The sequence below is a fragment of the Passer montanus genome, unplaced genomic scaffold (assembly GCF_014805655.1).
Source record: "Passer montanus isolate IOZ18808 unplaced genomic scaffold, ASM1480565v1 scaffold69, whole genome shotgun sequence".
Taxonomy (NCBI): domain Eukaryota; kingdom Metazoa; phylum Chordata; class Aves; order Passeriformes; family Passeridae; genus Passer; species Passer montanus.
This window is the reverse complement of record NW_024372036.1, coordinates 2,481,356-2,497,096: the sequence shown is the minus strand read 5'-3', so window position 1 is coordinate 2,497,096 and position 15,741 is coordinate 2,481,356. Positions and strand designations below refer to the sequence as shown.

General features: G+C 42.3%; 1 protein-coding gene across 1 annotated transcript in view; it reads right to left on the bottom strand.

The window, feature by feature from the left end:
* HLCS (holocarboxylase synthetase) overlaps positions 1-15,741 on the bottom strand; it is a 118,804-nt gene that overhangs the window by 7,452 nt on the left and 95,611 nt on the right. The window contains exons 7-9 of the mRNA XM_039729291.1: positions 5,706-5,773; positions 4,478-4,638; positions 394-508 (exon numbers count right to left, since the gene is read on the bottom strand). Coding sequence (XP_039585225.1) covers positions 394-508; positions 4,478-4,638; positions 5,706-5,773 — 344 coding nt within the window. The remainder of the gene's footprint in view (positions 1-393; positions 509-4,477; positions 4,639-5,705; positions 5,774-15,741) is intronic.

Genomic DNA, 15,741 nt, shown 5'->3' with positions numbered 1-15,741 from the left:
TTAACTATTTTTCATGTTACAAAAAATCCATAAATTGGGAAAAAAGGATGGAGTTTTCAGTATATTCCACTGGTTTTGCAATAAATCAAGGAGGACAATTTCCCTCTCCCATGTAATGCTCTTCCTTTGAACTCTACTACACCAATCCAGATGCTTGCATTTATGTTTTACTTGTCAAGCATATGGAATTATTAAGAAGGATGAAAACATTTACTTTTTGTGTTTCCTCTGGATTTCATGTTGTGCTTTATTTCCTTATGCCTGCTGTCATTATTTGTTCTCATCGTTGCCAATTTTACTGATACAGACACTGATAACAAAATCCTCCAGAAAGAAAAAAACAAAAAAACCAAAAAAAAGCAGCACAGAAAAGCTTCAAAATAAGACATTTACCAATGAGAATATGAAATGTTGTTTCAATGAGTGTTGAGTTTACCAGAACTCCACCAATCTTCATCAGATCACTGTAGTAAATATCATTTGGCCACTTCACTCGCAGCTCAATGTCCTGAAGAAAGAAAACCAGACATTTAGAGACATTCATGGCTCATTCATCACTTGACAGTCTGTAGAGAATCATGGAATGGTTTGGGTTGGGAAGGACCTCAAATCCCACCCAGTGCCTCACCTGCCATGGCAGGGACACCTTCCACTGTGCCAGGCTGCTCCAGCCCCAGTGTCCAACCTGGCCTTGGGCACTGCCAGGGATCCAGGGGCAGCCCCAGCTGCTCTGGGCACCCTGTCCCAGGGCCTGCCCACCCTGACAGAGAGGAAATTGTTCCTCATTATCCGACCTAAACCTGTAATTTTTCAGTGGGAAGCCATTCCCTGTGTGCTGTCCCTGCATGCCCTGGAAATTGTCTCTTTCCAGCTTTCCTGGGGCTCCTGCAGGCCCTGCAAGGCCACCCTGAGCTCAGCCCAAAGCTTCTCCTGTGCAGGTGAACAATGCCAGCTGTGCCAGCCTTTGCTGCCAGCAGAGCTGCTCCATCCCTCTGCTCATCCTGGAGCCTCCTCTGGGCTCTCTGCAGCAGCTCCAGCTCCTCCTGGGCTGGGACAGGGCTGGGGCAGCTCTCAGGTGGGCTCTCACCTGAGCAGAGCAGACGAGGAGAATTTTCTCTGCCTCTTTGCTACACCCAAAGTGCTGCTGTCAACTGCTCCTCATAATGAGAATCTACTGAAGTGCTTCAAAAATGCTACAGAAAATGTAACCCTGCCTGAGGAATCTTGCAGGAACTGATGTCTCAGGTTTGAGCTTTTCTATTTTTCACATTCTGAGCTGCTTTAGTGTGTGGGGCTGAGCTTCACATTATGGGATGGTGAGCTCTGTGCACAGAGCAGGGAGACAAAACAATTCCTGCTCCAGCTGGGCACCAAGGACAAATGATCCCAATCTCAGCCCAAGAGCACAAACCCCGTGGGCTGGAGAGAGAAAAACAAGCAGGATGGGACTGCAGGGGCTGCAGCTGGGGTTGGACACTGAACTGCAATGTGCACATGGAGCAGAGCTGAGCCCAGGGAGAGACCCCGGCAGCGCTCGTGCATTTTGGGGCCATTTGGGTTCATCTTGGGTGCAGCCCTGGCTGGGCTCTGGTGCTGCCCAAGGTGGATCCATGGAGGAGATCCTTTTCATAAATCCCTGCTTTATTCTTTAGCTCTGTCCAGCCTCTGCTCTGGGTCAGCCTTCACAAGGCATCAGTAGCAGCCAAAGAGACAGTGACATCCTGAATTTCAGAAAGGAAATTCAGCAGACAGGAGAAATCCCAGTTCCCAACCACATAAATAGTTCAGAAATGTCCCAAAGCTGTCCCCGCTCTCGGCAGCACTGCGGGGATGGAAACCCAAACTGAGCTGTGACAAGGTCCCAGCCCCAAAGAGCAGCTTTTGTTGAAACCACAGGGCTGAGCTGAACTTTGCACTGGCTACTTAAACACAAAAAGAAAGCAAATGTGCTTCCTGCAGTTTGAAACACTGCCCATGACTGCTGCATCCCCAGGGGCAAATTATGGGAGGTGCTCCAGGCCTACAAGAGTCGCATTCCCTCCTCTTGTAGGGGATGAAATCCCTTTACAGGATGTGTGAAAGCTGCACCTGGGTCCGTGTCTACTTTCCTGACAGATTTAAAGGCCAGGGAGGAGTCCATGACACATCCACTGACAGGAAATACTACCTGATTTTGCTATCAAAGCATTCTGAGGGAAAGTATCACCAGCTCCTATTCATTATGGGAAAGAACTTGGCTCCTCGCACTGGGGGAAGGCTTTTAGGGGACTCTGGAGACACGGGAGGAATGACACAGTGAAATGGTGCTAGCAGTGATAAAAGGGCTGCCAAAGGGGGAAACACACACCTGTAAGACACCAGACAGTAGCTCTGTGACTGAAGTGACAACAAGCAGCAGGAACAATTGAGGCAGCTGGGTGTTCTCAGGACTTTCATGACTTTGCTACGGAGTGGTTTCACCAGGTACCACACAAAACATCACAAAATACGCTGGAAATGGAGAATGTTCTTGTCTTCCCTCACTAGAGAGAGACTCTGCTGAGCTCAGAATGGGAGAGCAAAGCATCCTCTTGACATAAAGCCCATTTGCATCCTCAGCATTAACATCTGACAAGGGAACTTCCAACTGAGCCCTCAGATCTGCTCTGGGAGGACCCACAACAAAGGCCTCTGGTTCAGCAGAGTCAGTAATTGTGGCATCCTAAAAACAATGACTGGATGATAAACTGAGACAGGGGCATTTTGGAACCAGCCCAGAGGAGGCTCCAGGATGAGCAGAGGGATGGAGCAGCTCTGCTGGCAGGAAAGGCTGGCACAGCTGGCATTGTTCACCTGCACAGGAGAAGCTTTGGGCTGAGCTCAGGGTGGCCTTGCAGGGCCTGCAGGAGCCCCAGGAAAGCTGGAGAGAGACAATTTCCAGGGCATGCAGGGACAGCACACAGGGAATGGCTTCCCACTGAAAAATTCCAGGTTTAGATCAGATAATGAAGAAAAATATCCTCCCTGTGAGGGAGGCCCCTGGATCCCTGGCAGTGCCCAAGGCCAGGTTGGACACTGGGGCTGGAGCAGCCTGGCACAGTGGAAGGTGTCCCTGCCATGGCAGGGGTGGGATGATCTTTCAGATCCCTTCAAAACCCAAGCCATTCCATGATTCCATCACTCTGTAGATCATCCCATTGTTTGTGGCTGCTGCAGCTGGCACGACATGAGCATAAGGCAAAACCTTGCAGGACTTGAGTCCAAAGGGGAAATTCAAGCACTGAGTTTTTGATAATTTTTAAAAATTTCTTGCTGTAACATATTTGATTCTAAACCTTTAACTCTGTTTTGCCCCCCTGCCAAGGGCTGATGTCCCCTCAGGTTCAGCAGATCTGCCCTGGTCACAGAAATCTCTTTACTGTCCAAATGCTCAGTACAGTACACACATTATTGATCCACATTTTTTACATCACTATTTGGATCTTCAGTCACCTTTTTCCTCTTGAATGGAGTAAAATTAAAAAATGCCACAGTACATCAGGGCAGGCACACAGGAGCAAAACCAACTCCATTCATGAATCAGCTCCTTCCCCAGTTATCCCCATATTTTACAAAACAAACCCTGGTCCCTTCGTTTTTAAGTGGTCAAATTATCCACTCCAGCCAAATATTTTATATTGCAAATTTTAGCCTGAAGCATTTTGTTTTTCCAGTCAGGTTATGAAGCACTGAATTTAGAAGGTTTTAATAGAAAGGCTGACAGACCCTAAACTGCAGCAAAGCTACTGGGTGCCACTATAATAAAGTTCATGTGTAAATGTGTATAAGTCATTGATTTTCTGTAATATAGGAAACATATGCTTTAGTTAACTACTTCTGTAAAATACCAAAGTTTTATAGTTAGCAAATATTAGGAAATGGTAACATTAAAAAGGAGATATATGAGGTGATAAAGAAGACTGGTTCTTCATTTTAATACTGATGACAGGACACTTGATTCCCTCTCGAGAGCAATTCTCCTCAGTTCTTGCTTTAGAAATCAGTTTTCAACCTTAAACAAGGGTTGGAAAAATCCTTTAAAAGGGATAAAGTGACCACTGAAACAGCACCAACAAAAAAGCAGAAAAGGATTTGTCAGTTTTATTCATTTTCCCCCTCCTCCTTATTCTCCTTCAAAATCAAAACAAATCAGCTCATTGTTGGGCAAACAAAATTGACTTTTTCTTTACTGCTGAGGATTGAGGCTTCAGTTTCATAAGATTAAGAGTGAAATGAGTGCAGTGCATTTGATCAGCTCAGTAAAACAATATTCATCCTCTGGATATTGGATTTCTCCAAACATATCAATAATCAAACATTGGTAAGGTTAACTTTAGGTTCTTCTTAGAGCTGAAGAACTGAATTATGCATTCAGCCATTACACACAAAAAGACACAGTTATAATCTGAATTTAATGGAAATGGAACCAGGGGTTTTGAGATGATTTAGAAGGACATACCTCATATCCTGGTATGGACCTGACTGCCTCTACCACTGCCAAGGACACCAGGTGCTGGATAAAAGGAATTCTCTGGCCCAGGTTGGAATGCAGAGGGATGGAGAGGTGCAGGGTGGACAGGGCACAGCCCACGGGACTGAGCCAAACGTTTCCACCACGACCTGGGCAGGGAGAGAAAAAAGGGGAACTTCAACTCAAGAAAAGAACATTTATAAAAAAGATCACTTTGTGAATGTAGATAACAACTCAAAGAGAAAGATTCAAAGGTATCCATCCAAAAATGTACTAACAGTTCCTTTAACGGAGTTTCCAAACCAATTTTGAAAGAAAAAGGGTTAAACTGCAAAGCTTTTTCTTAAAAAAAAAAAAAAAAAGAGATATTTTAAAAATATTCCCATCTCTGTAAGTGTTCAAGGCCAGGCTGGATGGGGCTCTGAGAACCTGGTTTTGTGCAAGGTGTGGCAGGAGGTGGAACAAGATGATCTTTAAGGTCCCTTCCAACTCAGGCCATTGTGTAATTCTGTTATGAGATTCTGAAGTACAAGCTGCTACTCAATTTCCCAGCATGTGCTAAATCCCCTGCTTCCAGGCTTTTCCTGGTCTCTGCTAACAGACACATTTCAGAAGATCTTGCTTTGTTCAAGTGGAGAAGCATTTCTGAAAATGTACCCAAACCCTGAACCACCCTGCACTGAAAGCAGGGAATCATCTTCTCATGGATTTGAGCTCGGAAAAGCTTCTTGGGCCACACACTCTGCTCTTCCAGCAGAATAAATGTGGCTTTTAAAGAAGTGCCAGCATTTTTCAGGGCAGGAAACAGGACTTGCTTACATTTATCTGCTCAGGCAGGTCCTTCAGACTCAATCTCAGAGCAAGTCAAGCCCCAGTCCTGTTCCAGTGCACCCAGTTTCAGTTTTCATCTGGAGCTCTGACTTGTGTTACACTGAGTGCAGTGATGGCAGCTTTTGTGACTGGCAAAACTTTTTTGGCAGGAACCAGGAGACCACTAAATCATTTCTGCAAAAGCCACCAAACATCCTGAAAATGTTTACTTTGGTCTCTTATTAACTTTTGGGTTTTCAGTTTGAATCCACAGTTTGAGCGGGAGGAAAAAAGGACAGGCTTATTCAACGGATTATATTATCAAAAATGCTCATAATGCAGCTTAAAATGTTCTACTTTGTGTATTTAATACACATTTATGAGTAAAATAAGGAGATTTACTCACCTTTCCCTTGTGTTTGTCGAACAGCCACTGCTATTAAACCCATCTCCTCAGGCAACTCGAACATTAACCTGCCAATTAGGGAAAAAACCAAAAACCCCACATGCTTATCAGCTGCAACACTAAGCTACATTCATGAAAATCAAGGCTTAAATATCAGGTAATATTTTATGTTAACGTTGCACCACCATTTTTTCAGTTAACATTTAGTCCTGATCCAAACCCATTAGAATATTAAAAAATGATTGGCTGAAAAACGAGAATGTAAAATATTATTTTATCTTTTAGGCTGAAGTAAGTCAGAGCTATAGTTCATTTGAGTTCTGATAACACAGGTTTTGTATTTCTTCACTTCTTCCTCAAGTGCTCATTTTTTTGGTGTCCCTATCTTCAGCAAGTGACAACCAGCAATTCTAAACATTTGTTTCTACTTACAGCAAATTTTTGTTCATACTACAAAATATAAGAGCAGCAGTTTCTGATTATTTAGAAAACCAATATGGTGGCAATAAAGCAGTTTAAAAGATACACTATCCCCTGAGAACTAATTATGATTTAACTACAGTAAATAAATCTACACCTTCTGAGAGCTCTAGAGAACACTGGCTTATTTTAGGCTTGTGTTCTGCTTTTAAAATAGTTTCACTTAAAAGAATACTAACTTTCCTCTGGGGATAAGTAGAAAGTGCACTTTAACACCACCAAATGAGTCAATGCTACACTTAAAATATAAAAAAAAAAAGGAAAAAAATGAAAAGAAGAAAAAAACCCTACTGTGAGAACTTTGTTCAAGCCACTTTTAAACAGATCTGAACTGCACCATGATCCTCCTCCATTTCACGTTTTCAGGAAGAGTTACTTCAGAGATAAAACATATTCAAGATGTTGCCTCTGAGGTAAGCCCAAAAAGGGATGTCTAGCCACAAATCTGCTTCTCCCACAGGCACAAACACGATGTTGTTCATTCCTATAAAAGCAATCTTGTCTCAGGGATAAGGGCAGCCCAAATCAGAGCAAAAAGTTCCATTCACAATGATTTCCTGTGAGAAATGGATTTGTAAAGAATGTCTAAAGTTTGACAGAAAATTTATGTAGTGATGTATATTTTTATGTAAATACTGAGATAAGGTGTAAATAAGATTTAAAATATGGTTTTGTAGAATGATTAGATATTTTAGAGAATTAGAAATGTGAAAGATGTGCTGTAGTATTGTAGTATTATTGTAGTATTGTATTGTAGTAAGGCTATGTAAGGAAAAAATATAGATAATTGGTGTTAGAAGTAATAGTAGTATTGTGTGGTAAAATTAATAAGTTGAAAAACATTTATAAAGTAATTAAGAAACAGGTTGGTTTCTGATAGAAAGAGCTTTACATCTCTTGTGTGTCCCTATTCATGGGATGTCTAGCCACAAATCTGCTTCTCCCACAGGCACAAACACGATGTTGTTCATTCCTATAAAAGCAATCTTGTCTTGGGGGTAAGGGCAGCCCAAATCAGAGCAAAAAGTTCCATTCACAATGATTTCCTGTGAGAAATGGATTTGTAAAGAATGTCTAAAGTTTGACAGAAAATTTATGTAGTGATGTATATTTTTATGTAAATACTGAGATAAGGTGTAAATAAGATTTAAAATATGGTTTTGTAGAATGATTAGATATTTTAGAGAATTAGAAATGTGAAAGATGTGCTGTAGTATTGTAGTAGTATTGTAGTATTATTGTAGTAATGCTATGTAAGGAAAAAATATAGATAATTGGTGTTAGAAGTAATAGTAGTATTGTGTGGTAAAATTAATAAGTTGAAGAACATTTATAAAGTAATTAAGAAACAGGTTGGCTTCTGATAGAAAGAGCTTTACATCTCTTGTGTGTCCCTATTCATCGAGACTCAGAACAGAATAAAATCTTTTACAACACCTCTCAGTTGCCCTGTCTCTGCAAAAGCTGAGAAAACCAACAATTTCCCCTGAATTTCAGATGGGTTTGGGAGCAGTTTCAGGCTCTGCAATTGAGGAGGTGCAGGAGCAGCAAGGAGGAGCTGAGTGTCCCACAGACACACAATGTCTTGGTGCTGGGATGAGGAACCCTCCATTGCTCCTGCTCCACACGCTGGGAAATGGGACACCAGCAACTCCTGGGGCTGTGGCAGCACCAAAATGCAAGAAACCCAGAGGGTTCAGAGTATCTTTCAAATGCCTGACTCCATTTAGGTTGGATGTTAGGAAAATGTTTTTTATGGAAAGGGTGATAAAGTTCTGGAATGGCTGCCCGGGGAGGTGGTGCAGTCCCCATCCCTGGGGGTGTTTAACAAAGCCTGGATGTGGCACTGGGGGCCAGGGCTCAGCTGAGCTGCCAGGGCTGGGCTGGACTCCATGGTCTTTAAGGTATCTTCCAACCTGGTCATTCTGTGATTCTGAGATTCTGCTTTCATGATGATGAGGTTATTGGAAAGCCCAAGCAAAGTCTGGGTCACAAATGCCTTTGCTAATTACAAATCACAGAATCCTGGAATGGTTTGGGTTGGAAAGGACCTTAAAGATCATCCAGTTCCACCCCCTGCCATGAGTAGGAACACACAAACCAGCAGGAGCTGGACCAGGCCCCACGATGTTTTCCCACATTATTCCTGAGTCATGGAGGTGTCATCAAAGGCCAACAGCCAGAAAATCTCTTTGCCAATCACCTTCCACAAAACACTCCTTGGGAATTGTCTCCTCTGGACACTGTGGCTCACATGCTTAGACCAAGCCCACCCATCCACCACCTTTAGCAGCAAATTTTACCTCTTTACACTAAATCCCAGAATCATCAAGGCTGGAAGAGCCCTCCAGGATCAGCCAGTGCCACCAGCATCACCCCAAACCCTGTCCCCAAGGGCCACATCCAGACTCCTCTGGGACAATTCCAGCGACTCCAAACCTCCCTGGGCAGCTCAGCCCAAGGCCTGACCACTCTGCCAGGGAAATTTTCTTTCCCAGTCTCCAACCTGAGCCTGCCCTGGTGCCATTTGAGGCCATTTCCTCTCCTCCTTTCACTTTCACCAATCCTCCCTCACTGCCCCTCCTGCAATCAGCTTCTCCTGAGCCTCCTTTTCTCCAGGCTGAGCTCCCTCAGCTGCTCCTCCCAGGATGTGTTTTCCAGATCCTTCTCTTCCCTGGACACACTCCAGCCCCCCAGGGGGAAAATCCCCCAAAGCTCAGGAGGTTTCATCCCTGTCTTCTGGGAGCAGCCTGATTACAACACCAAATCCATGCTTTTGCAACATAAAAATCCAATTTAAACTTGGACACACAGTTAGGAGGAAATTACAGGCTTTGTTGAAACACACGGATTTCTGCTGCTTCTCCATTCATGTATCTGTTTTTAAATAATGAAAAAAAATAAAAATCATGGGCTGCCATGAGGGGAGGAAAATAAACAGAGCAGGAAAAAAGCTAATTAGGAATGCAAAACACAGGCTTCTGCCCCAAAGAGATACAATTAGGAGAACAGATGATGCAGCTCTTGGAGACTTGGCAGCAGGTAACAACTTATTACATGGAGAGACTGAGGCTGGACTTTCAAGGGTCACAAAGAAATTCTTTAAAGGACACAACATGGGGAAGTTGTTAATTCCCAGACTGATACACCAAGAGACACACGGATTGATTTTTTACAACTTCCTGAGATTGTGCTGGAATTAACATGAAGGCAATGACAATAAAATTCTGCACAGAGCCTCCTGCCTGCCTTCCCCCAGCTTCAGAGCTCTGTACATGGTGTGTGCTTGTTAGTTTGGTGGGGTTTGTTTCTTCTCTGGGAGAAACAACTTGGATTTTCCTTACCAGAAAGATTAACTGTACGTGCACTTTTTTACATATTGACTTCCCTTCTTCTCTTTCAACTTAATCAGTTGCAGACTTAACAATTTTGTTTTTCTGCAGAGTGGCTTAATCACAGTGCTCACCACATTCTCTCCCACCCCCCCCAATTTTTTTCCTTCAAGAAATTTTTTTTTCTTTCTTTTTCGTGCTCTATGCCCTGGGTATTAATTCCAAAAACCAGAATGAGATATAAAATTATGGCGACATTAAAATAAATTTACCCATCAGGAAGAATATCAGATGACATCTATATGATCATAGAAGATGATACTGGAATTTTATGTAAACTTTTCTCTTTTTTGAACATTTTTGTGGTATTTTCCAAAATGTGAGCAAGGCACTTTTGGCATTCAAGAATATTAAAGCAGCTGAAATAGTAAGAGAGAGGTTGTAGCACAGTTTTTTATACAAATGCCCTCCTCCCCACCCTGCAGTACATAATAAACAATATTTAATTATTTTACAGAAACTCCAAGTGTAAGGAGGACTCTGGCCTGCCACCACAACAACTTTTCATCCTACACGAATATAAAATGGGAACTGAAACCCCCAAAACCACGTTTGACTAATGTTAACAACCATAAATTTCATTGATGTTGTGGGTTTAAGGTTGAAACTCTCATTAAAGCATCCTGCTGTGTTACAGTATTGCAGAGACATTACCACAGCCAGCAGTGCATTCCAGATGTTCAAATACCTGGGCACAAGAGTTGTGGGCAGATTTGTCCCTTCCCTTCGAGTTCCTTGCCTGAAAATCTCACTCTCGAGGAGGTTACTTAGAGAGTATTGTAAAAGCAACACAGAAAACCAACCAACCAACCTACCAAAAACCAACCAACCAACCAAAAAAACCCAACCAAAAACCCCAAACCTTTTCAATTTTAGTCAAATCAATGAATTCCAGAATTATTTAGGTTGGAGGGCAACAGTTAGAGGAGAAGACACCATGAGTGAGAGGAGGTTTGGATTAGATATTGGGAAAAAATTCTTCTCTGTGAGGGTGGAGAGGCCCTGGAAAGAATTCCCAGAGCAGCTGTGGCTGCCCCTGAATCCCTGAAGTGCCCAAGGCCAGGTTGGAGCAGCCTGGGACAGTGGAAGGTGTCCCTACCCATGGCAGGGGGTGAAACTGGACAATCTTTGATGTCCCTTCCAACCCAAACCATTCCATGATTCTATCAAATATAAAAGAAATGTTGTTATTGCCCCCAAAGCAGCAGTTTCTGTGAGGGACACCATGCTGGGAGTCTGCTAAAAGCCACCAAATGAGGAAATGTGGGAAAGTTTTGAGGAAGAACAAACCCTGCATTCAGTTTATTTGGGCTGATGGGATCTTATGGGTGACATCCCTGAAGGAAAAAAGGAGCTCAAATGATCTGGTCTTTACAAATTCTCCTCCACAAAATAACCCTGTCCCAATCATGAGGAAAATAAGGACGTGAACAGAGGCTGCTTTGGCTAAAAAAGGGAATCCAAAAGTGTAAAAAAAATGTTCAAAAAAGATGGAAGCAAGGAGGAATACTACAAAGGAGAAATGCAGAAATATTGCCCAGAGAATGGAAAGCTCAATTGTATTAGAGATTGCAGGGGAAAATGGCAGCAAGAACTTCTACTGGAATGTGATTTAAAAAAAAGAAAAAAAAAAAAAAAGAAGAAGGAAAATATGGGGTCTCAGCTGACTGAGGCTAAAACACAGTGGACACACCTAAGGCTGAGCTACTCAAGGACTTCCTGCCCAGGTCTTCACCAACAAGGTCCTCTAGGACATCACACAGAGTTCAGGGAGAAAAGGAAACACCAGCAGTAGAAAAGAATTGATCTCATAAATCTCTTGGGAAATCTTGGCTCAGTCAGGTCAGTGAGAGCAGAGGGGATGGATCTGAGATTTCTGAGGGCACATGCCACCTTCATGGTCAAGGACATCAGAGTGGTGCCAGACTGAGAGGGAAAACATCTCCAAGCTGTTCTTTCAAACATCCCTGTATCCAAACCAAGCCTTGAGCAGAAAGGGTCTGGATTCTGGGACTGAAATCCTGGTTTGTACTCCAGCTGTGGGCTGCATACAACTGCAGATCCTCAGGGGGTCTCCAAGACTTGTCCTATTTAATTTAATATTAAATCAGAAGTTTAATAAGAGGTGAAGGAAAGGAGGGGATCCAGGAGGAAATTCTCCAAGACTTGTCCTATTTAATGTCTTCAGAAGTTTAATAAGAGGTGAAGGAAAGGAGGGGATCCAGGAGGAAATGGCACACACATCCAGCCAGCTTGTGAGTAACACTGAGCTGTGGGGATAACTAAACTCTGGAATAGGATGTGGAGTTTTTCCAGACCTGAGTGGAAAAAAGCCTTGATCAAGCTGGTCAGAATTCATTGTTGACCCTGCTTAGAAGAAGGAGGTTGGACTAGAAACCTTCAGGGATTCTGAGTGCAGCTATGATAATTCATGAAAAATCCTATGCTAGGATTTTTCTCCTACTCTAGCTGAGAAGCCTCAGAAAAGAAATGTAAACAATTAAATATCTGATGGTTATGGAATGTAGTCTGGACATTGTTTACCAACAGGTGCATCTTGGATTGGTTCCTGTGAGTTGTTTCTACTCAATAACCAATCAAAGATGCAGCTGCGTTAGATTCTTTGAGAATCACGAGCTTTTGTTATCATTCTTCATTCCTATCTTGTTCTTTTTCGCTTTCTGATGGATTTCTCTCTCTCTATTCTTTTAGTACAGTTTCAGTATATCATTTTAATATAATATATACCATAATATAATAAATCATCCTTCTGAAACATGGAGTCAAGATTCAGATCTCTTCACTCGTCCAGGGAACCCCCATCAGTTCAACCATATCCTGACTCCAGGAAACACACAGGAACTTGGCATCTCTGGTGTTTCCAGCAGACATTTAGGTTTGGTTGAAATCAGTCAGAAATTAGCCTTTGTAACTATTAAATCAGTGACTGAGCCCCAGTGGTGGTCACTGGAATTCTGTCTCCCAGGCAGGATCCTAAAACCATTTGCACACTCTCTTACAAGCTGAAATATTTACATTTCTCCATCCTCCACTTTCCATGAGGCATTTTACACACAACCAGGTGCTCCCAGGGGATTGACTCCCCCAGCTGAGACAAGGAGAACACCTCAGCTGCTAATCCAACTCAGGCTGATTTAAATGACAGAAATCTCACTTAAAACTGTGCCTAAATCCAGCAAGAAAAAACATTTACCAGAATACCCCTTGACATGAATGCACTCTTCTGTTCCAATGCAAAAATTCATTGCTCCTTTCACTTTCTAGTGGGTTCCCCCACAGCAAAGTTAGCACAGAAAGGGCTATTTAGTGTCAAATTCTCCTTGAACTCCTTGGATACACCGAAGTCCTGCACCAGTGAGGAAAAGCATTAAAGGGATTACAATATCCCAGCCGTGGGGAAAGCTAAAAAAGCACTGCAACCTTGCACAGCTGGTTCCTTGTTACCTCAAGAAATGCTACAAAAAGAAGATTGTCCTGAACTAGACAGGGCATTTCCAGCAAGGAATACTCTCCCGAATGAATGACGTGGGTGAGGAGCTCCCAGATCCTTTGGCTGGCTGGGTAAATCCTTCAGCAGGGCAATAATAATTCAGTTCCAGGGAAAGTGCAGGATGGAGGAGGGCTGGGAGCAGGACAAAGCCACCTGAGATGTTTTTCAGCTCTCCATAAATGAAAGCTGCTGCTGGCAAAGGGGAAGCAAGAGCAAAAGATGCCAGGGGAGAGAAGGGAAGACTAAATCACCTCTTTTTCACCACCCATGTGCTCAGCTTGATTGAAATTATGGTATTATGAATTGGGAATGGTTCATGCTTTGCTGGTGGAATTGCTTTGAGAATCAGGGCCTGCTGCACAGAACTCTGCCATGAAATCCTCTTTTTATTTTTCTCTGCTCACTGCATTTTTCAGCTGGTAATTTTCTTGTCTCACTATTTTTATACCTGATATTTTATAATTAGTCCTTTGTCTATGTTCATGGGCTTTTCCTCTCGAAAAAGAGAAAGAAAAAGAGAATTTTAAAAGGCAGTACCATACAGGCAGAGGTGTCAGGAAACATACCCAAATAAGAAAGGACTCCAAAAAATTAGTTTGCCAACAAAATGCCAGTAAAATTTGAAACCTGGGTTCAGACACACTGGTCATGTTCCAAAAGTGCAAACTTAAAGAACTTCTTTATTCAGTAAATCAGTTTCTCTGTGAATATCATCAAGACCACAAAGTTACAGCAAAGGAGGGCGTTTCCAGGGGAGATGTGAATAGAGTTTAGCAGTTTCTTTCAATTCTTAATTTGAAAAGCAAAAACTTGTCCTGTTTTGAACAATTTATTTCATTTTTTCCCATCTAGTAAGTAATTTTTTCAATTCATACCCTTTCTTAAAAAAGCTACCTGAAGCCAAAAGTGAACATGGGACAAATGGGAATGAAACAGATTTTGTTAGGAAACAGAACTCCAGTGCCAAGAGTTAAGAAACAGCACATTTACCAGAATGCAGTGAAATATATTTACCATAACATGGTAAGAGTAGAATCTTCAGGCTAAAATAAAAATCATAAACACACTGATCAAAGCCAGATCCAGCCCTTCTTGTCTGAGGTCAAACCCAGCCCAGAAGAGAACTGCAGAGCTGCTCCCCTTACAGATGGCAGCGGGACACAGAGCCCAGGCACAGCTGGCACTGCAGGGAGAGCTGGGAGCACCCGGAGCACTGCAGCCTGTGGGGATGGCACCTCCAGCAGGGATTTCATCCCTGGGCAGTGACACAGCCTCGGGATTGGGAATGGGAACTTCAAAAGGTTCAACAAAACCAAGTGTGAGGTCCTGACGCTGGGATGGGGCAATCCCTGGGATCAGCCCAGGCTGGGATGAGCAGATGGAGCAGCCCTGGGAGAAGGATTTGGGGGTGCTGGGGGTGAGAGCTGGACCTGCCCCAGCCCAGAACCCCACAGTGAGGGGGGATTGTGTCCCTGTGCCCCCTCAGGTGAGAGCCCACCTGAGACCCCACACACTAAAGCAGCTCAGAATGTGAAAAATAGAAAAGCTCAAACCTGAGGCATCAATGGATGACTTTTAAAGGTCCCTCCCAGCGCAACCCATTCCATGACTCTAAGATGCTTTAAGAATGCTCAACTTGGTCACTTTCAGAGGAAAATCTCAAAACAAGCCCAAGGCAGCACAGCAAGAAACATTTCAGCAAAATAACAAATCTATTTTCAATCAGCTTTGGATTCACTAATTCAGAGTGAGACATCACAAACATGAAGATCTCAAAAGTAACCCATTGTGAAGGTGAATTTATACAATATTCCTTATTACTCCTTATTCCTTAGCTCCATCTCAGATAAAAAAGCCAAGTGAGAACTTTCTGCACACAGAGCGATTTTAATGTGATTTTCTGGCCAGTTTCTAGTCTGGGTGATTGCATTTCCTTATGAAAATTTCTCTGCAATTTATGAAGACATCACTTCATTTCCTGGCTTAAATCACTGAGGGTGTGAAGCAGTTGCCGTGTTTGACCAGAGAAGTGCTGAAGTTATTCCCCAAGAGCCACTCCAGCAGGGGGAAGGCAGAACAAAAGACACTGGATTTATCATGGAAATGGAAACGAGCACAAATAAGAATTGTGTGAGGTGCCCTCCCAGGATCCTTCCCAGAGCCCTGAAAACTGGGAAAAATTGAAGTATTTCAGCAACAAAAAAATTCCATTCCTTGTTAAGGACCTGTGAAAGACCTAAAAAAATACTAATAATTATTTTCCTCATTTAAATTAATTTTTTCCTTTATCTTATTATTATTAAAAGTTTCCTCAATACTTAAAATCACAGAAGGGACTGTGAAGACTTTAAAATTAGTAATAACAATTATTTTCCTTATTTAAATTAATTTTTTTCCTTTATCTTATTATTATTATTATTAAAAGTTTAATCACTACTTGAAATCACAGAAGGAACTGTGAAAGACCTTAATAATAATTATTTTCCTTATTTAAATTATTTTTTTCCTTTATCTTCTTATTATTATTATTAAAAGTTTCCTCAGTACTTCAAATCACAAAAGGAATTGTGAAAGACCTAAAAATGAGTAATAACAATTATTTTCTTCATTTAAATTAATTTTTTCCCTTTATCTTATTATGATTAAAAGTTTC